This window comes from Lissotriton helveticus, chromosome 4_1 (genome assembly GCF_964261635.1).
Source record: "Lissotriton helveticus chromosome 4_1, aLisHel1.1, whole genome shotgun sequence".
Classification (NCBI taxonomy): Eukaryota; Metazoa; Chordata; class Amphibia; order Caudata; family Salamandridae; genus Lissotriton; species Lissotriton helveticus.
This window is the reverse complement of record NC_136063.1, coordinates 1,820,058,061-1,820,079,724: the sequence shown is the minus strand read 5'-3', so window position 1 is coordinate 1,820,079,724 and position 21,664 is coordinate 1,820,058,061. Positions and strand designations below refer to the sequence as shown.

Here is a 21,664-nt window from a genome sequence, read left to right as displayed (position 1 = left end):
TCATCCGGACCCAACACTAGGCGGCAATCTATGCAAAAGATATGAATTTAGCAGCCCACATGCCTCGAACCTGAGTATTTAGAAGGCACTCCTGATGCCAGGAACTTAGATTTAATCGATCCAGAAGATGAGGACAAAGAAGTGTCGCAAGTAAACAAGAACTGTAGACATGCTGTGGACTTCTGGCGCCAAACCCTGCCTGCACCAGTCTCGACAATTTTGACCAAGTGACCCATCCTGCAACTGAGCATCTGCCAATAACCCCGGTATACTGCCAGCCCTTCGCAAATTGCCAGCAATCGCTCTTGGAGTATAGGAGCAACACTCCTGCAGTCCGCAGGCACTGTAGAAGCTGAGCCTGGTTCACAGTGTAGCAAATCCCCAACAAGCCCCACGGAGCAGCCACCCAGGAAGAGGTATATGTGCTCCATTAGGACAGATCTGTCCCCAAACAAGTGAGAGGACAGAAGGACCAACTGGAATAGCACAGCCCCAATACCCTGGGTACTGGACCCCCTTCAGCAAACAAAGGCCATGAGAGTACAATCCGGAATCCCACTGCATCAAGACTGAGCAACCGTTGAGGGACGTCAGCACTGCAGAGACCCACTTCCAGAGTGGCCCAGCCGTTGTGATTTTGCACCCTCAACCAGAGAGACCGAGAACCGCGAGGGCCTTTAACTCACCAAGCCCAGCTGACCTATCTTCTCTGAACCAGAGCGTCCCACCCCGGGTCCCTGAGAATTGACTGTGCCTTCTTGCTCCAGGCACTCTTGAGAACACTAATTCCGGCCCCTCCCACCCCACCCCCCCCCTCCCGAGCGCTCCCGGACTTGTCCCCAAGTCCCGCTCTGCAACCGGTTTTGAGTGGCCTGCCTTCTTTCCACCGGCGTAGCACACAAAGCTAGCAACCCGACCAGCACCTCTCCACTCCGTAACCCCAGGGCAGGTAATAAGTAACTGCTGGTGGTACATTGGACCTTGGCCCCTACAATCCTAAGTCCCCAAGGAGACCCCCAGAAACCAACCATAAATTACTGTATGCAACATATGTCTGTTTACCCATAGGACAGCCTTGCTGCATAAAGACGCATTTTAGAGAACATTTTACTTACCTGTAAAAGGTGGAAGAGGTGTGGCGCCGCGGCCAGGGCGACTGGCGCTGGAATCTGGGGACCACGGTTCGATCCCCGGCTCCGGCGGCAGGTCAGCCCAGCACCATGTGACTCTGGGCAATAGCTCGCTTAATCTTCCCGACGGCCCCCCAGCGCCTAGAGACCCTTACGGGTGATTGTGCGCTTTACAAATGTGGACTTTACTTTACTTTAAAAAGTAATATTTAAAAAATTACTTATTTGATAACGAAGTCCTTTGTTTCAAAATTCATATACAAATATGATCTATGTTTCTAAATAGGTCTTGATTTATTCTCGAGTGTGTCATTTACTGCCTGTGTAAGTAAAACTAATGCTTAGCACTACACTAAGATTAGCCTAATCAGAGTCACTCACACTACCGCAAAAGAGTATTTAGTGTGATCAGTTTTGTCTCTGTAAACCAATAAGGGTTGCCTGGAATCTCTACATAGTCTACCTCGATTTGGTCAACTATACAAAGAGCCAGCATCCTACAAATTGTAACTTCTTTTCCATTTGGAGGTCTACTGATTAAGGATCATACATGTCATAACTTGATTTATCTCCGACACTTTGTTCCTTTTCCATCCCGCAAGGATTTGCTTTTTGTTAAGGTTTGACAATTTGAGTTGTTACAGAGGGCACTGCAAACATTCCAATCTAGATCCAATTAGCATTGTTTTCATTGTTTGGAGAGGTGTGGTGAACTGTAAATGCCAGCAATTTATACTGTTTTAAAGTAGTCATGGTTTCCCAATTTTTGAATGCTTTGTTGTTGAAGGACTTTTCTAACTGTTCTGTGTGAGAAAGTAGTTTTATTCAGTTTTTTTATTTGGTTGAATATCTTACGTTTTTTTTCTTCACATTTTCCCCTTCAAAAATACACTTCTGAAGCATAGTTCTTTTCCCATCTTGCACGGAGCTGCTTTGGTCTTTTTTCACACTTTGAAGTTCAACTTTCTACTGCGGGCACTGTATACCATCCAATTCTTTTTTATAAACAATTGTGCTTTTTTCTTTGGAGGGTCTCGTGAACAGTAATTTCTCCCAAGTTTTTTTGTTTGAATATATTTTATTAGTTTTCCAGCATTTATTTTCAGTGCACACTTAGGCATTGAGCAGGAGGAAATGATATACATAATCTGCATAACACCATAACGACTATACAACACAATGGTAATACATGGTGAGTTTTTTTAACACACATCACATTGCTTTGACAGAACTGATGGAATATATGAAAAGAAATGGAAGCTTTTTGTTTTTGCGAATGTGATGCCGCATGGCGTTTCACGCATTGTAGTCTGAGGTGCGGGGATGAGGTGTAATGTGAGGCGGCATGTTCTCGCGGTCGCGCGCCTTCCCCTGATCTCGTCTGTTAGTTAGCATGTGGTGTATCCCCCATCGTGAGGTCGCAACGTGAATGATCTGGATTAGACAGTCCTCTGTAACTAATGCTATATTCACAACTTTATAACAAACGTGTCGAAGGTAAACTGCCTTGACACCCGAACTTAACTTCAGAGCCGCCACCAACGCCCACCATCAACTCATCAGAGAAACGAGGAAAAAAGCGATTGAAGACAGAATCTCCACCCACGCACACAACAGTAAGGAACTCTTCAGCATCATCAAGGAGTTCTCCCAACCCACCTGCGAGTCTACCGACATCCCTCCCTCACAAGACCTCTGCGACAAACTCAGCACCTTTTTCCACCACAAATTCAAGAGCATCTACGACAACTTCGACGAAGACAACCAACACACTGAACCCTCACCAACCACCCCCGACACCCGGAAACCAGCGATTGATGACTGGACAGCCCTCACCACCGGAGACACACTGAAGACAATGAAGTCAATCCACTCAGGGGCCCCCACGGACCCCTGCCCCCACCACATCTTCAACAGAGCCGCCGACACCCTCGCACCCATGCTCCGCCACACCATCAACCGCTCCCTGGTGACTGCCTCGTTCCCCGACGACTGTAAACACGCCGAGGTGAACCCCCTCCTAAAGAAACCCTCAGCGGACCCCACCGACCTCAAAAACTACAGACCCATCTCCCTGCACCCGTTCCCAGCGAAAATCATGGAGAAAGCCATCAACAGCCAACTCGCCACATTCATTGAAGAACACAACATCCTCGACTCCTCCCAATCCGGCTTCAGAAAAAAACCACAGTACGGAAACCGCCCTCCTCGCCGCAACAGACGACATCCGCACACTACTGGACAAAGGAGAAACAGTAGCCCTCATCCTCCTCGACCCATCAGCGGCGTTCGACACAGTCTCCCACCTCACCCTAATACGCAGACTCTATGACGCAGGAATCCAGGACAAGGCCCTCAACTGGATCTGCTCCTTCCTCTCCGGCAGGACGCAGCAGGTCAGACTCCCCCCTTTCCTCTCGGACCCCACACCTACCACCTGCGGGGTCTCCCAGGGCTCTTCCCTCAGCCCGACGCTTTTCAACGTCTACATGGCTCCACTTGCCCCCATTGTCAGAACCTACCGACTCAACATCGTGTCATACGCAGACGACACCCAGCTCATCCTCTCCCTATCCAACGAGCCCAACACCGCCAGACGCAACTTTCGAGAAGGCATGGAAGCCGTCGCCAAATGGATGAAAAACAGCTGCCTACAACTAAACACCAACAAAACAGAAGTACTCATCATGGGCCCAAACCCCGACGCCTGGAGCGACACCTGGTGGCCCACCGCCCTCGGAATCCCGCCAACCCCCACAGACCACGCACGCAACCTGGGAATGATCCTGGACTCCGAGCTCAAAATATACCGCCAGATCAACTCTGTCTCATCTTCCTGCTTCCACACCCTCCGCCTCCTTCGTAAGACCTTCAAATGGATCCCCCTCGAACACCGAAAGACAGTCACTCACGCCCTGGTCACCAGCAGACTTGACTACGGCAACGCACTCTACGCCGGAATAAACCAAAACCTCATCCGCAAGCTACAGAACATCCAGAACGCCGCCGCAAGACTGGTCCTCAACCTGCCAAAACATTGCCACATCTCCCAGCACCTGCGCACACTCCACTGGCTCCCCGTCGAGGCGAGAATCACCTTTAAGATGCTCACCCACGCACACAAGGCCCTCCACGGCACCGGACCAGCATACCTGAACAGCCGACTCAAATTCCACGCACCCCAAAGGACCCTACGATCAGCCCAGCTCTCCTACGCCATGGTCCCCCACACCAGAAAGACCAGATCGGGAGGCCGCTCCTTCTCCTTGCTCGCTGCCAAAGCATGGAACGCCCTTCCGCTCCACCTCAGACAGACATCGCTCCCCATCTTCGCAAGAAACCTCAAAACCTGGCTCTTCGACAGACCCCCTCCTTGATGGAATGGAACCTGCACCCCCCCCACCCCTAGCGCCTTGAGACCCTTACGGGTGAGTAGTCGCGCTTTAACAAACCCCTGATTGATTTGATTGAGAGGGAAAGAATGAGGAGAAGAGGATAGCTTAAAAAGGAAGGATGAGGGGGAAGGGCTAGGGTAGTGGGAAGAGTGTCAATGTGTGTCTGCAGAGGTAAACCTCCAATTGCGGGGCAAAGGCATGGGGCGATCGAGGTCATGCAGGGAGTAGGTCCTTCCCAGGGGGGAGGGGGGAAGAGCGGTTCGGCAGTGCCTGCTAGGCACCAGGGCGTCGGTAATTTCTCCCAAGTTATATGGTTTTGAAGGAGTCTACTCTTTCCAATTTTTCATACTTGTGAATTTCTTGTTCATCACTTTCTTGGAAGACTCTTTGACTGTTCTGTGTGAGAAACTATTTGTATTTAATTGACATTTCATTTAATTTATTTACATTTTCCTTTTGGTAGGTTGTTCACTGTGATTAAAAAGATTTTTACTTCTGCCCATCAATATTACAGCCTATCATTGTGTGTGCACTCTACATTGACTTGTAAGGCTGCCTTTTCTTTCACCAGGAGGTGGTACTAAGTTCAGTGCATTTCTCCAAAAGCTTGAAAGGCAAGCCAATTCAGGACTTTATCTGTCTCCCTACTGATAAAAAAGGGTCTTGAAAAACTCACTTGGTTTGATATTAATGTTCCCATTTTATTTTTTTAGAGGTTTTTTTTTCCTTTAAGATTTTTCTTCATTTAATGTTTTAGAATATTTTATTTTATTGGCAATGCATTATGGTTAACCATGCCTTTAGGTGCTGTAGTTTCAGTATTATTTCCTAAATATTGCAGTTCTGCACTGAGCATACAAAAAAGGATGGTGTCGGTTTTATGTTCCACACAGGCTGCCAAAATCATAAGAGAGACATCAGTAACAAGTGACACTTGTGCCCATCTGGTTCGAAAGCCTCACTTACCAGAAGATTGTGAGGTTGGACAATCACAGCGGATTGATGCAGATCTTGCGGAGGTTAGATATCAGGAGATGATGGTCTGCCCCGAATTGGTTCAATATAGAAGGAAGCACCACTGAAGTGGCTTCATCATTAATCTTCCTAAAGGGCCCATCCTGTTAAGTTAAGCAATAATCCGCACAAAGGGGTAATAAGAGTTACAGTCTCTGCCAAAGGGTCAACCTTTGCCTTGTTAAATGAGGAGTACTCTCTCAACTGATTTTTATCTTTACTTTAGCGATACCAGGACTTAACTCATGAAGATGTTAGGCTGAGGGGAGATACAGAAGCCATAAGTAGGGGAGGGATAAGTGGGAACAGATGTTTCCTCAAAATTGGATGGGTGCACATTTGTCTTCCATGCTGGACCCACGGACACCCATTCCCACAAGTGGATGTGGTGCAGTTGCGAGATCAATGGTTTTAAAGTCGTTTTATGTTTGAGACAGTAGACTGTGAAGAGCTTTGCTGCTAATACTGCCACCTCAACCACCTTGATCTCCATTGTAACCTATCCGTTTGACAAAAAGAAAATAATGCAACGTTTGATACATCCAAACGTATGTGGGTCATAGTTCCGGTTAAATTCATCAAGTAAATTATCAGTTTCATCCTCAAACAGTCTCTTGCTGTCAAATGGCAGTCTAGTAAGGAACACTTTCAGGAATGCCAGGAGTCTTAGTGAGTCAAATTATACAGTGACAAACGCACCTTTCTTATGGTCAGTTTGTACAAACATGAACCTTCTTGTCATACAGTGATACACATTTCTTGGAGTCTTTAGTTCAGTTCTTTACTTTAACACTATTCAAAGTATGACTGCTCGCCGTCGTTTTAGCAAACACCTGATGAAACTCCTATTTAGATCTATTAATTGGGAAACTTGGTTCAAAGTTTTTCCCAAATTCCAGGGTGCAACTGCTTTGGAACAGATATTGCACTGAAAGGAAATGATTTTTACTGGAGCATAATTTGGAGTTTGAAGGACAGGCAATCCAAGAACTTTACCACTTAATATGATGTCTGATGAGGAAAATGAACTACATGAATTTCAAGTCGCAGAAAGGAAACTAGACAAACAAACTGATGTTCAGCCTAGTTTGATTGTTAGGAGACATATATTTTTTCACTTGTGAACAGCACCAGGATGAAAAGCTACTTACATTACAAATTCTATCATTGGCAGAAACAACTGACATTTCAAAGAGCATTGAAATTTAAAAAAATTCCTGAAAGATTTTGTCAATAAAGAGCATGGTGGAGTAAGTGTTATGAAGGCAAGCTCAACTTCTACTTAAGACACGCATGAGAAGAAAAGGCCTACAATATAAAATGATACATTACATTTTTTAGACATCATTATAGATGTGGTTTTGAAAGCCATCCTCCAGTTTGAGGTCTGTGCCCATGTCTAGACAAAAAAGCAACATGCAGAAACTGTAGGAAAAACTGGACATTTTCCGAAGGTATACCAAAGCAGCAGTACTATTAAGAACAAAGTTAGTTCTATAGTTGAACAGAACATGAATGGGCAATGGCAGTCTCAATCAGACCCAAAGTTGAATTTCACCAACAGAAATTGAAACTAGAATAGGATATGAAGACTGGGGTGAAAGATTTTGGGAAGACAATTTTGGTGGGTGATTAGGTGTGGATTAAAGTACCCCTTCATGTACACAAAGATTTCTCTAAATTCAGGACCACTGCTGAAGTGGAGGTGTTCAAGAGGGATAAGGTCAGAGCGAACAGTTATGAGTGGTGAAATAGGAGAAGCAATACATCTTTTAAGTTTGTTTAAGAAGGGAGGAGGATGAAGATGGTGAACTAGCTGAACAAGAACAATCTACAACTAGACCCAATGTTCAACCTCAAAGAGTTAAAAGCAACAGAGTTATCAGGAAACCTTTAAGGTTTTGTGATGGTTTGAATTTCTATATTGTTACCTTATTTAACTCTCGGATGTTTTACACAGCGTGGGATATATCCTATGACTTTAGTTAGTATTTGTTTCTTATTGAATGTTTTATAGCAACTTTAAGTATCTCTTTATATTTAAACATTTTCCCTAGCCATTCTTTTCTAGTGTGGCATTATCTTTCTGTTATTAAGGGGGAGAGATGTTGTGCTGATGGAACTTTAAGTAACACATTTTGTTCTTAGAGGCTCACAAAATGTTGATAGATGATTTGCCAGGAATATTTCTAGCAGTTATTATTCTTGGTGCTATGTAGGTCAGTGGTGAATTGTTGGAATTGGGAGTCTTCAGTTGGCATTGGTATGCACCTTGCCCAAGTATGGATCCTTGCTTCTGGTTAGGGTAAGGGGATCACCCACTCTAGAAAACCCTTGCTCATCCCCTTGGTAGCTTCGCACGTGACACAGGATTATCCTAAAGGCAATGTGTAAAGTATTTACACCCAATACACAGTAACAAAGTGACAACACCACAGAAGCGACCCCACACCAGTTTGGAAAAATAAGTAGTATTTTATCTAACTTACGACAAATTCAAAATGACAGAAAAAAGTCAACATACACATTATCACAGTACGAATGTCTGTTGCCCAAGAGTGGGCTTGGTAAAACCAACAGGGATCTGCCATTAGGAGAGGGAGTGCAGGGTTACTCACTGCCGAATATTGTCTGCCGATTTCAGGGCAGTTCACAGCAGCCCCACAACTCCCATGGCTGCTTTACAAGAGCGCCTCTTTCACTGGTGCTGGGCCCCGGATTGGGCTACTGGAGCAGAGGTGCATCTCCGAGCTCCCGCTCTGGCGACAGACCACATCCGATGCTGTGCAAAAGCAGAGGCGTGTCTCAGTCCTCACGATCCACTCAACCACAAATGCAAGGTTGTCGTCCCTCACGGCGACCCCGGTGTTGGCTCTGCACTTCTCCAGCAAGGGGCAGGTGGGATGGGGCTGGATTTGCCCCGGCAACACAGGGACACCTTCACCATTCTTCCGGACGATGAGCTACATTGCTCATGGGTCCTCAGCCTTCTGTCTCCGACCATGTTTGCGGACAGTTATTGGGCAACACAGGGAAACTCTGCTTGGCATTTATTTATTTCAAACATGGCACACGCTGGTGCAGCGGCACTGTTCCCAACATGGCACCACACTTCCTCAGTGCCTCAGGTGCAGTGGTGGGAGGGGGAAGAGCAGCCTGATATATCTTCAAGACGTTGATGTTCAGGAGGCCAGCACACACAAGCCCTTGGAGATCATCAAGCAGGATACCAAAGCCGGGTAAAAATACAGTCCTTTTCCTCTCCCCACAGACAGAAACCAATACCAAAACTGGGATTGGGCTCAAAAACAGTAAGGCCAAGCCTCAATACAATAATGAACAAAACAATTGCCAATATTGATACCTTATTTCTACTCACTCACTTTTGAGAGGCCATGTTGAAATTCCAACAACATCAACCATAGACCACCTGTTCAGTCTAGAACAAATCTTTTTTCTTTATTTTAGTTTGTTTCTTACATCACAAAATTAAACCTTCTTAAATCATTACACATTGCATCGCAAAAATACTTTTCTTAGATAAAAACATTCTTTAGACCATCACACGTTTCACTCACTTCATCCCATCCATACATAAAGATTCTGTTTCATAATCATATTCTGTTCTCACTCATACATTCACCACATCACCAACATTCACCCTATGTACATTAATTTCTATTTTAAAGCCATTTTGTTACATGCCATAGAACAAGAATTTAAAACACAAATGTACTGTCAAAGAGTTTAACTTAGTACACTATTCTTATGGCAGAAGAAACAGGTCTATGTGTTTCAAACTCCTTCAAATCATGGAGTTCTCATCAGGAACTAAAATCTTTACTTTCACTAGACTTTCAAATCTACCTTGCCCAAAAGGTTCGCTCATCAATTCCTCCGGGCACTTCTCTTGTTAAAGTGTGCCAATTCTCAGCCGAGAATTCTCGGGCGGTGGATTTATGTCTGCTCCACTCGTCCCAGTGTGTTTAGTTTCAAAGGATTGTTAATCCTGGAGGCACGCCTCCTTAATCCTCTAGTGCCGGAGACCGCCGTGGCTTCTGCGGTCGCGGTGTCTGCACCGCAACCGCAGAAGCCACGGCAGTCTCCAGTACTAGCGAATCCGACTGAGAATTGGCATACTTTAACAAGAGAAGTGCCTTTCAAACTCATCCTTTCACTGTAAATGCAGAAAGGTCTTTTCAGCATGGCTAAGAGTCACCCAGGAAAGTCATGACGCATCTCAACCGCCCTTGTGACTATGTGGAGTGATTGCACATCTCCAGCTTGGTCACTCCAAAACCAGACGATGAATACACAAATAGGCAGAGGCACACAGGATGGTTAAACAATAAAATGCTCACTTTCTAAAAGTGGTGTTTCCCAACACACAATTTAACAACCACTTTTACCAGAAAGTGTGTTATTAAATTCTGAGTTCAGAGAGCCTAGACTCCATTTCTCCATCATGTCCCAAAGGAAAGTTAGTTTTTTTTTTAACTCTTTGTATTAAGTATGCTCAAGGTCTCATTCAGTACACAGCAGTGACCAGATGAAATATAGAAAACATCAGTACATATCAGTTGAACGGACACAGTAGTAGCGGAATGGACAATAATACAGACGGCATTAAACCAACCCCGCCCGCCCTGCCCGGTATCTACGCCAGGGGCCCCATACCTTTTTCCATTTCTTGACACACCCTCTGGCACCAATCCAGATCCCTAATCCATTGCTCCCACTGAGGGGGTGCCCGCGCCCCCCAGTTGCGGGCTATGTTTCGCTTCGCCACTCCAGCAGCAGTAGCTAGCCATATCTCATTATATCTGGACCAGTCAGTAGCCCCTCTGATCATTAGCAGCATCCACCTCGGATCCACCGGCACCGACGATCTCACCACTAACTCCATTGTTTGTGCAACTTTGGTCCAGTAAGGCACTATGTACGGACAGTGCCAGAGTATGTGGAAGAAGGACCCCTCACCCTGGCAGCCCCTCGCACACAAAGGCGACAAGCACCTCCCCCAGATGAACAATTGAGTTTGTGCATAATACACCCGGTGCAGTATTTTCAACTGCACCAGGCGAAACCTGATCCTAATCGCAATTTCGCGAGGGCACTGCACTGCATCCTGCCAGTCGTCGTCTTCAAGGCTGCCAATATCACCCTCCCATCTCTCCCAGCAGAGTCACCAGGGGGTCAGGCATGTTATTAATGAGCTTGCAGTAAATGGTAGAGGTAGGCTTTTCCGGGATAGGGTCAAGAAGGAGCCTGTCCTCCAGTCAAGAATATTCTGGGTGCGCTGCATCCGTGTGTATGCATGTTCGTAAGGCATGGGTGAGGCGCAGATAGTGGTAGTGTTGGGAGTCGTGCAGTCTGTACTCTTTTTCAAGGTAAACGAAGGATCGAGGTGTGTTCCCCTTCCACACATAACCCAAGTAGTCAATCCCTATAAGCCTCCAGCCCTTAAAGCCAGTCAGTCAAGACACCTCAGCGAGCTGGTCGCCAAACCAAAGCGGCGTCCTACCCGTAAGGGTGCCTGCTCAGCCCTGGAAATTATTGGCCTCCCTCCAACACTGAATCACCACCACTGTATGTGCCGGGAGATCCTTACAGCGCTTCCTCGTGTACCCAAGGGTTCTCAAGTGCCCCCTGGCATAACATTCCTATCCACCCTGTAGGCCGGCTCTGACCTCTCTGCGTAGACCCAATCATTAACCACCAGCAACTGCGAGGCCCAGTAATACAATTGAACGTCCGGGAGGGCCAGGCCCCCGTCGTATACCCACCTAGTGAGCTTGCACAATGCTATTCTTGGGTTTCCCCTGTCCCAGAGCAACGTCCGCACTGACAGGGAGATGCATTTAAACAACCCACCCGGGATCGGATAGGGCGAGTTTTGCAGTATATAAAGCAGTCGGGGTAGTGTGAACATCTTGAAAAGCGCAGCACGCCCCATCAAAGAGCGCCAGTGGGCAACATCCGAGCCAGGTAAAGAACTCCGCTCTGTCCCTAGTCACATAAACCCCCAGGTATTAAAACCCTTCAGTGACGATCGAAGCCGGGCATCGCTACGGGATCCTCGGGGGAGGGCCAGTGAGGGGATAGATCAGTGATTTGGTCCAATTGATCGTATACCCCGAGTAACTATGGAAGAGCTCAAAAAGATGAAGCGCCTGTGCCATCGAGTGGTAGGGCCTAGCCATATACAAGACAATATCATCTGCGTATAGTGAGATATGCTCCTCCCACTCGTCCGTAAGCGACAGACCCCAAAATGACCTGTCCCGTCGAATCCAATGAACCAGAGGCTCCAAGGCCAAGGCAAAAAGGAGCGGGGGACAACGGACATCCTTGCCTGGTGCCTCTGCGCAAGGGGAACGCCCGGGACGTCGCTCCATTCACCCTCACTCTTGTCGTCGGTTGCTCGTACAGTAGGCGGACCCAGCATCAGAACACCGGTCCGAAGCCAAAACGCTCCTATACTTTGAACAAGTAGGGCCATTCTATACTATCAAAGGCCATTGAGGCGTCCAGCGCCATCAATGCCGTTTGAGTATCGTCCTCCCCCTCCGTCATGTATAAGACCCCGTATAGTCGACACAGGTTTAGTCTAGTGCTCCTGTGCGGCATGAACCCCGATTGGTCAACATGCACCAAATCAGGTAGCACCGCTAGCAATCTCGTCACCAGGGCTTTGGCCAAAACCTTGGCCCCAACGTTGAGGAGCGAGATAGGCCGATATAACGAACATTGCTCGGGCGGCTTCCCGTGGCTTCCTGCTGATCAGGCGGGAGCCTACCTACACTCTTCGCTTCGAAGAACATCCGTCGCATGGGGTTTATCACGATATTGGCTTGCCTCTTATAGATTTCGACCGGTAGGCTGTTAGGCCCCTGAGCTTTACTGGTCTGCAGGGAATTGAGGGCTTCTCCCAGCTCCAACCCCGTGAGCTCAGCCTCCAAACTGTCGGCTTGCTCAGTGGATAGAGTGGGCAAGGCAAAGTCACGAAGAAACTCCTCGCAATCCGTCTCCGTCCTTGTGCACACCAGGTTGTAAACCACCTCATAGTATGACGCGAAGGCCTCTGCTATGGCAACGCTGGTGGTCACCAGGGTACCGGACTGGTTTTCCACTGCGGCAACCCGGGACGTTCAAGCCATGCTAGTAGCTTCATACTCTTGTCACCTGCGTCATAGATCCTATGTTGGGTGGCAAGGGCGTAGGCACACGCTCACCCTCCGCCAGCGCGCGGAGCTCCTTCTGCTTAAGAGCCAGCTCATGGCTACTCTCCACGGATGGGGACTCACAGACTACTTTCTCCAGGGATTCAATTTCGCTCTCCAAGTGTCTCATTTGGAGTGCTTCCTCCTTTTTTTGAGCGCCTATCAGTGCCTGCGCCTGGCCCCGTAGTACGGCTTTGTAAGATTCCCAAGGGTCAAGTGGGAATCGACCAATCCCTCATTCTCTGCAAAGTATAATTGGGAACTCTCCCTCAGTTTGTCAGAGATAGAGTCATCTCTGAGGCACCAGGGTTCGTTTCTAGGAAAGGCCGCCCTATCTGTCATCGGTCCCTTAAGAGTGACCCCCACCGGTGAGTGGTCTGAGATACCTCTGGCCATGATGCAGGAGTCCATGAAGTCACCTAGTTGATCCTCCAGCACAAACAGGTGGCCTATTCTGGAAAGAGTCCCATGCCTAGCAGAGTAGAAAGTGTATTGTCTGTTGGAGGGGTTGTGTGCGCGCCATACGTCCCCAAGTCCCATCGCTGCTATAAACCCCCGCAGGCCCAGTTCCCCTCTGTTACCCAGCCTCTCACCAGAGCGGTCTAAGTCAGCTTCCATGACTGCGTTTGTCCCCCCCCCCCCCCACCCACCCAAGCACCAGGGTGCTCCGAGGGAGGTCCGTCAGGTGTGTCCCCATCTTAACGTATGCCTGGGTATGGAGGCCTGGTGGGATGCAACAGGAACAGAGTACGAGCGTGCGCCCCTCCCATCTTGTCGCCACCGCTGCAATGCACCCAGAGTCTTCCGTCCACGTGCCCTGCGGACTAGTATACCCAACCCCCTAGAGCCAGACGTAAACCCAGAGTGGCCCACCATCCTAAACCCAAACCGGTCCAAGGCCTTGCATTTATTACCTCGTAGGTGGGTCTCCTGGAGGAGTACTACGTCAGGGTAGTGGCATTTCAAGTATTGCAGGACCAAAGTGCGCTCAATTTTATTACCCAAACCATCGACATTCCATGCCCATATTCTCAAGCACGTCTGATCACCCATTCCAGTATAAAGGCCTGAGATTTCTCGAATCTTTCCCTGGCCACAGCTTCAAGCAACTGTGTAACCCTTGAGCTTGAACATTGGAGACTATATAAGCAATCAAACATCAAACTTCCCCAATACTCCCAGCCTCTCCCCCTGCCCCACACCCCCCACCCTGCCTCCCTGATAAGTGGGTCCCCAACCACCCACCGGAATAACATGCAGAGTGCCTTCTGCCCCATAAACCCCAACACCAACAGAGTTAGGGAACGTAAGTCTGCAGCCGCACACCCCCTGAAAGGAACCTAGAGAACGGTCCCCAACCCACCCCCTCCCCCCCCATTATTCAAACCAGTGCCGAAGTCTCTGTAGGTCCATCATGAGGCACAACAGCAGCCCAGAACACCCAGGTTAGTTGTAGTCCACAGTTCCTCAGCCCCACACCCTCCAAACAGTGAAAGGCCAGGACCCCGGGGGCGCCCCCCCTTACCGCCAGCGACCAGGTCCCTCTATGTAAACTCAACCCACATCGTCACTTAATCAGAGACAGTCTGATCTGAGGAAGTTCTTGCGATGGGGCTGCGTTGTTCCGGGTCCCCTGGCTCACGTGGTTCTGAGTTGGGCATCTCGATCCATCCCAGCGGCCCACGGTCCGCCATCCCTCCAACCAATCGCTAGCTTCCTCCGATGAATCGAAGAAATATGCCTTTTCCCCATCAAGGACCTTCAGGCGTACGGGGAGCAACATCATATATTTTACTCCTTGGTCCCTGAGGGCTCGTTTCACTCCATCAAACGACCTACGTTGACGCTGTACCTTTAAAGTGAAATCCGGGAAAAACCGAATGATGGCGTTGTGTCTATCTGTAGGTCTCCGGACACCCTCGATGCCTGCAGGATAGCATTGCGGTCACGATAATTCAGGATCTGCGCCATGATGGTGGGGGGGGGGGGGGGGGGGGGGGGGCCGGCTTAGGCCGCCCCCCCAGTGCGCGGTGGGCTCGATCGGCTGAGTAGAATTTGGAAAGACGCTTCTGTTTAAGATGATGGAGTATTAGATCCTCCACAAACCAGTCCGTAGAGGGGCCTTCCATTCCCTCCGGGACCCCCACGATTCGAATATTGTTGCGCCACGCCCGGCCCTCCTGGTCCTCAAGGCAGGAAGTGATGTCGGCTTGGTTTTTCGTAGGTGCAGCAACTTGCTCCTCGAGCCTCTTTGTCTTAGATTGTAGACTGCCAATACCACTCTCAGCCTCCGATACTTTGTCTGACAATTTGCTGAAGTCCACACGTAGAAGATTAACCTCCTCGGTGACCGAATCAATCTTAGGTTCCAAAGTGCCACGCATGTCCTTCAGGATAGCCAGCATAATGTCCCATAGCGAAGGGTTCGGCCACTCTCCTGACGCCTCGTCCTGCCGGCGTCCGCGCTGCATGTCATCCTCCCTATCCATGCTGACTGTGTACTTATCTATGGAGTTCGTTTGGCTCTGGGTTAATGGTTAATTGCGGCCCATGCTCCAAACCACCGCCTCGCCGCCGACTGCCCCTCGCTGGGCACCACTGTTTGGCCTGTCCGAGGCCCTCTTCACAAGGCCCCCAGAGGCCTGCCCCTCGGCGCTGACTGACTACTCGCTACAGGCCCACGCCGCACCTGGGCGCCCACTCACCCGGCTGGGACCACTGCGCCCCGAAGTGGTACTCCAACCACTCAAGCCAAGGACCCCAAAAGAGTTCCAGGCCAGGCTAACCAGCGCCTTGCAGTCCACGAACCGCTAGTGTATGTTCCAGGCCCCTCTCTCACCGAAGCGGCCCACTGCTTGTCTTATGCGAGTTGACCTGGAGGGCCTGCAGGATTATCACTCAATGCTCAGCCGACCCACTAAGCCACCGGCTTCCTATCTGCCCCGACCCTCCGGTCCTCCACCAGGCCGAGCCACCAGTCACTACCAGCCTCTCTTCTATCCAGAGTCTATTTCTGGGGGGGATCTCCCTCCTTCTGTGTGCTGCCGGCAAGGGGGCCCTCACCCTCTCACCTGGTCCGGTGCTGCTTCAACTGACCGATGCCCCCGCTATGTAGGCCTCGTCAGGCTCCGACCACCCTCCCAGGATGCTGCGCTGATTATCAGCGCCTCGAGACGCTGTGCCTCTTGCGTCGGGCCCGATGCTGCGTGAACCACAGCTGCTGCCGGGACGAGCCCGGGACCTACTCCAATTGGTCCGGATCACTCGCAGATCGGAGCCGCTACCCGCTCACCGCCTTGCAAGTCAAGCTCGCCTCCGCACGTCTCTCCCGCGGCGGGAGGCTTCAGGCTCGGAGCCCTGCCGCCCCGGGAGCCATCTTATCACCGTCCGGCTCCCCAGCTGCTCCTCTCCATGGCAGCAGAGGACGTCAAAACTGGGACCGGGCCAGAGTCAGACTCTGTACGCCACTTTCCAACTGCTCCCTGAGGTGGTAGGTGCCACCCATAACTACGGATGATGACGGATTAGGGGTGTATAAACAGGATTTGCCGCACTGCTCCCCTAGTGTGCGGCCATCTTCTTTGTCTGCAAGCCACGCCCGCCGGAAAGTTACAGTTTTAAGATGTTACAAGGCAGCTTGCATGTTAAACTATTGGACAGACATCCTTTCAATAGTGAAAAACAAAATGCTCCGTATTTCACGATCAGGACATGTAACACACACCTTTCACATACTCTGCACCCTGCCCATGGGGGTACCTTGGGCCTATCTTAGGGGTGTCTTACATGTAAGAAAAGGGAAGGTTATGGACTGGCAAGTGGGTGCACTTGCCAGGTCAACATGGAAATTAAAATTGCGTTCGCAGACACTGCAATGGCAGGTCGGAGACACTTTTGAAAGGCTACTTGCGTGGGTGGCACAATCAGTGCTGCAGGCTCACCAGTGGCATTTGATTTACAGGCCCGGGGTGCACACAGTGCATTTTACTTGGGGCTTACCAGTAAATCAGATATACCAATGATGGATAACCAATCAAAATCACAATTTACATAGAGCATATGCAGTGGTAAAGTGCCCAGAGTCCTATAACCAACACAAACAGGGTCAGACAAATAGGAGACAAAAGGCAAAAAGTTTGGGGATAACCTGCAAAAAGGGCCAGGTCTAACATGAATAAACTATGCTATACATTAAATACAGTCGTACGGTTTTGCGTAGTTTGGCTAACAATGCTTCTTGCATGCACTCCAGGTATTTCTAAAGAGTGGGGGAGGGTTCTATCGCTTTTCACCAAGGTAACCTCACCGTCTCACCTACGTTGCTGGAGATGTTTCCACAGTAAAATAACCATCAGTTTTATTTTTCAGGAGACTTTTTTGCATATCCCCTATCCGACCCTACCCCAAGTACTTTTTTTTTGTCCATACAAGTGGCTGCCTCCCTTCCCACTGCATTCTGGTTAAGCCTCGGGGAAGAGCGGCATAAACTGAGACAGTAATGGAAATATGAGTGCAGTCCCTTCTAACAGACAGGCAGGCCCCAATCAGGATATGAGACTTCTTGGCTTCTAAGTACCACCTAAATGTTTCCATTTGTTTTTGTTATTTTTTGGTTTCGCATTTATTATTTTCTTATTGTTTACAGGAAGCTCTCCATGTGTCCTGAAGTAAGGCGAAGCGTCAGACGGTTTAAAAGAGGCAGTTTATTGTCTGCATACCATTCAACTTCACACTTGCATATGAATCATGCACCGCCAAGCTCTCCAGGAGTGAAATGGACAACCACAAACTCCTGAAAAAGTCCCCACTTACATGACAATACATTTTGCAGTGAGGATAATCACCTCCCAAATCATATTGACCTATCCATAATTCAAATGAATTCAAAGAGTAAAGCATCATCCAAGTTATGGTGCAAGAAGAACTACTATTATCTAGGTTTCTTTTTTTTGTTTTGAATGGTATGGAGTCCACGCTTCCTAAATCGTGGTACGGCTTTCAAACCAGTCGTGCCTCCACTAGAGGAGGAAGGGGAGACAGAGGGTGTGAGGTTAAAATGAGTTTTGCCTCTTTTTCCTTAAAGGTTTTCCTCTGCACATGAATTAAGAGGCAAAAGCTCATCATGCCATGATCCAGACCCAAATATCACATGCAGGTAACATGAAGGTGTTTTCCCGAAAAGGGGTTACTACTCTTGAACCCAAAAGCTGAAGAAGGGATGTCTCTCAGCAACAATAAACAGTTACAATTAAATGAAAAAGGAGAAAAACAAAAAACAGAGAACAATTCGGTTCCTAGAATCTTCACTATACACACCTTCCAACTGGTCAGAACTTCCTCAATGGGCTTGGCTGAAGGGCCTTCCTGATTCAGTGGAAAAACCAACTGCTCTGCCTTCCTATTCTGCAATACTACACGATCCCATTTCGTGACAGCTTTGGATGTCTTTTCATAAGCCACTTCCCTTTGTATCTGTGAAATAATGAAGAAACAATTATCAGATGGCAATAAACAGATCAAGAAGTAGAGATGTATGTGGTGCTAATCCTCCTAATCAGAATATGTAATCTTTCAGTGAAAATTGCATTTTAGAAATGGGCTATTGCTTTAGAGAAGGATTACATTAATGATTCAGGCTGCACTGCATGATTTACAGAAGTATTTCAGGTGTCCTCTACAACATCATACATTAATACCTTGAGACAGTTTCAGAGCACTTTGGCACATCTAGACATACAAGTTGGGGGATACAACGGTACTGAGTTTGTAATATAACACTGGAGGAGGTACATATTCAGAAGGGTCGATCAGCCCAAACTACTGATACAGGTTTGCTAAGGGTGGCCCGGTGAATAGTAAAGGATAGATTGTAGACAATTTTCCATGAATCTAAGATGAATGGATCTAGATAGATACATGAGATGGATCCTGCAGGAAGGTAGCCCTTTTTAGACAGTCACCCCCACATTATGCCTGGTAACGGATGTGTTTTCGACTGGGGTCCTGCTATCCAGGTCCCCAGTGCCAGAGCTCTTTCCTATATTCCCCCAATTGGCTAAATCTTTAGCACCCTCTGTAAATCCCCAGTAAGTGGTACCCCTGGTACCTAGGGCCTAAAGTACTACAGAGGGTCCCTAACGGCAGCAGCACAAATTGTACAACCCTAGGGGATCACTGACCAAGCACATGCGTGTCTTGGTGCAAACAAAAGTGAAAATACGACATGTCACACATCCCTGTGTGCCACGTCCCTAACACTGCATGTAATATTTTTAGGTAACCCCTACAGCAGGCCTGAGAACCCTACGGCAGGGTGCTGAATATTACATGTGAGGGCATACCTGCATAAGCAGATATGCCCCTCAGCTGCTCCGTCCTATTGCTTCCAGTACAAATGTCCAGGGAAGCCACTGGTGAAAACAAGTTCCCCAGGTATATGATGGCTCCACTGAAAGTAGGGATGTTTGGTACCAAACATCTCGTACTGGTAAACCCACACTGATTCCAGTGAATGATTTAACAATACATTCCCTCAGAGGGCACCTTAGAGGTGCCCCTGAAAACCTACCAGCTCTGGTGTGCTTGCGGACTGGTCTCTGCCAGCCTGCTAACCAAGACTGTTCAGACCTCCTAGGGTAAGAGCCTTTTGCTCTCAGGAGAACCAGAACAAAGGCCTATACAGCAAGAGGGTGAAACACCCCCTCCCACAGGATGACCTGCTGGTTAGCCTCCCTAAGTCGGCAAGCTTAAAGGAGCTGCCGCCTTTGGAATGCTAATCTGGCTCCTCTCACAGAAGAGGAAGCCCGCCCCCTTTTTTGTCCAGGACTCCCATACACCTGGACAGGTGGGAACATTAGCTAGTCAGGTAGCCATGCCACCGCCAGGCTAATACTGCCCCTACAGTGGATTACAGTGAGGTGGATATGATTTTTCAGAAGTAGCCATCTTTGTGAATGCATACTTAGAAATTCTGGGACTTGGTTATGCCCAATTCCCACAGGAAGGGGTCATTAAGGGGGTGTAGTGCCCCAAAGGGGCAGTAGCTCATTGGCTACTACCCTACACTCTCCTGATGTCCCTAAATCCAGTATTTAGTGGAGCCCTTGGCACCAAAGAAGCAGATCCTGATGACCCAAGAGGAGAGAGGACACTGAAGAGCCGCAAAAGCAGAGATGAGAAGAAGCAGCTTACCTGGTGCAGGCCTGTCTGCATCACTCATTGAAAAATGCACCAAAGTCAACTTGTTTTGCAGTTGTTGACTCCAGAAAGTGTGTTGACTCCAGAAACCTGGGAGTACTGCCTGCCTTTGATAAAAACCCAAGACCTCCCGTAAACTGTGGACCTGTTCCCCTGCTTCCTGCAGAACTACTAAGCATAGACTCTGAGGCCTCTAGAACCGCCAAAACCCTGACACCTGAATCCACCACTGTACCCGTCACCCTGGCCCGAGTTGAAGTGGGCCAACAGTGTCAACAAGGTCCCCCAGTCCTCCAGAGATCAAGTCATTGTGGTTTCACCCCTCGGGGACTCCCCAACGTCGCCTGAAGTCTCTGCAGGCAGCCCCCCCATGACTGCTCCTGGTAAGAAAACCTGGCGCCCAAAGTCACCTCTGCATCCGACGTCCACGGATCGTGAATAAGAGGACCCCAGGTATCCTTAAGTCCCCGAGCATCGCAAGACTTGAACCCCACTGTTGATTCAACCCAACCCGCCTTCCAGCCAGAGCCTGTAGCCTCTTTTTATAGTGACCTATCGCCATAGAAAGCCATTGGGCTCCTGATGCTGTTTTGAACACTGCACTCTGTTACCCTCATGCAACGGATGTGTACCGCTGGTGTTGTCTTGGACCTTGCCCATCACTCACCTGAACTCCTGGAGATTGGTCTTGTAAGTCGCTGTACTATACCCGTTTGCAGAACTTGTTCTTCCGTCCTTAGGGTAACATTGCAGAACTCAGAAATTGCACTGTGTCCCCTCTTTGAAATGAAAACAATGGATATTTTAAAACGTACCTACCTAAACGTATTTTTCTCTGATGCCTAATCATATATAAAGATACTTGCTGTTTTTATACATTGGTCTGGATCTCCTTCTTGAGTTTGTGTGTAATTTATTGATCACTGTGTGTAATTGCAGATACATTTAAATCCTCTGTGTTCTGAAGGCTGCTCGACTACACTAGAGCCTAACAGAGCACTTTGGGATTGTCATAGCAAGCCCCTACCCAGCCATATAGGAACCCCTGGACTCTTTACACGGTATATCAGATTTTTGATATATCACACAAAGAGCCAGTTTCCTACAGATCCCAAATGAGGCACTTGTCATGGAGTATAAGTTGATAGTGAGGGAAGTGGTTTAACATTGTTTTGACTGAATATCACATATTTTAGCTATGTATTGAAGGAGGGTTGAGAGCATTCTACAGCCTTGTAGTTTGAGGTTTTACCCACATGCTTTGCAGTCTGACATTTTGTTGGCGGAAATCATGGATTTGTCATCCAAAACGTATCTCCTTGTTATCATGAAATAATGGAATTATATTATTTCAATATATATGGATGTTTACAACATCAACATTTTTATTGACATTTCCATTAACAACTGTAATTGGCATATCAGAATAGAGTACACAAATTCAAACCTCATGCATAGTAAGAGGGAATTAAAGGAGAGCTGGAAAATTTGGATGCACAGTATCTTAAACCAACCAATATTCACAAGCCCTTTGGGAAAATAGTTCCTATTGTCCAGCAGCAGAGGAGCTCTTGGGTACATGTATGAAACCTCTTTCTTTAATTCAATTGATTTCTTTGCAGCTCAAGGATGTTTGCTATACTTGTACCAACTTAGATCAGGCATACTGTCTAGTTCCAGAAACTCTAGCAATTTGCCATGACAG

General features: G+C 48.2%; 1 protein-coding gene across 2 annotated transcripts in view; it reads right to left on the bottom strand.

The window, feature by feature from the left end:
• UTP14A (UTP14A small subunit processome component) overlaps positions 1-21,664 on the bottom strand; it is a 413,069-nt gene that overhangs the window by 261,062 nt on the left and 130,343 nt on the right. For both annotated transcript variants that reach the window (XM_078688447.1, XM_078688446.1), the window contains exon 6: positions 18,079-18,234. In XM_078688447.1, coding sequence (XP_078544573.1) covers positions 18,079-18,234 — 156 coding nt within the window. The remainder of the gene's footprint in view (positions 1-18,078; positions 18,235-21,664) is intronic.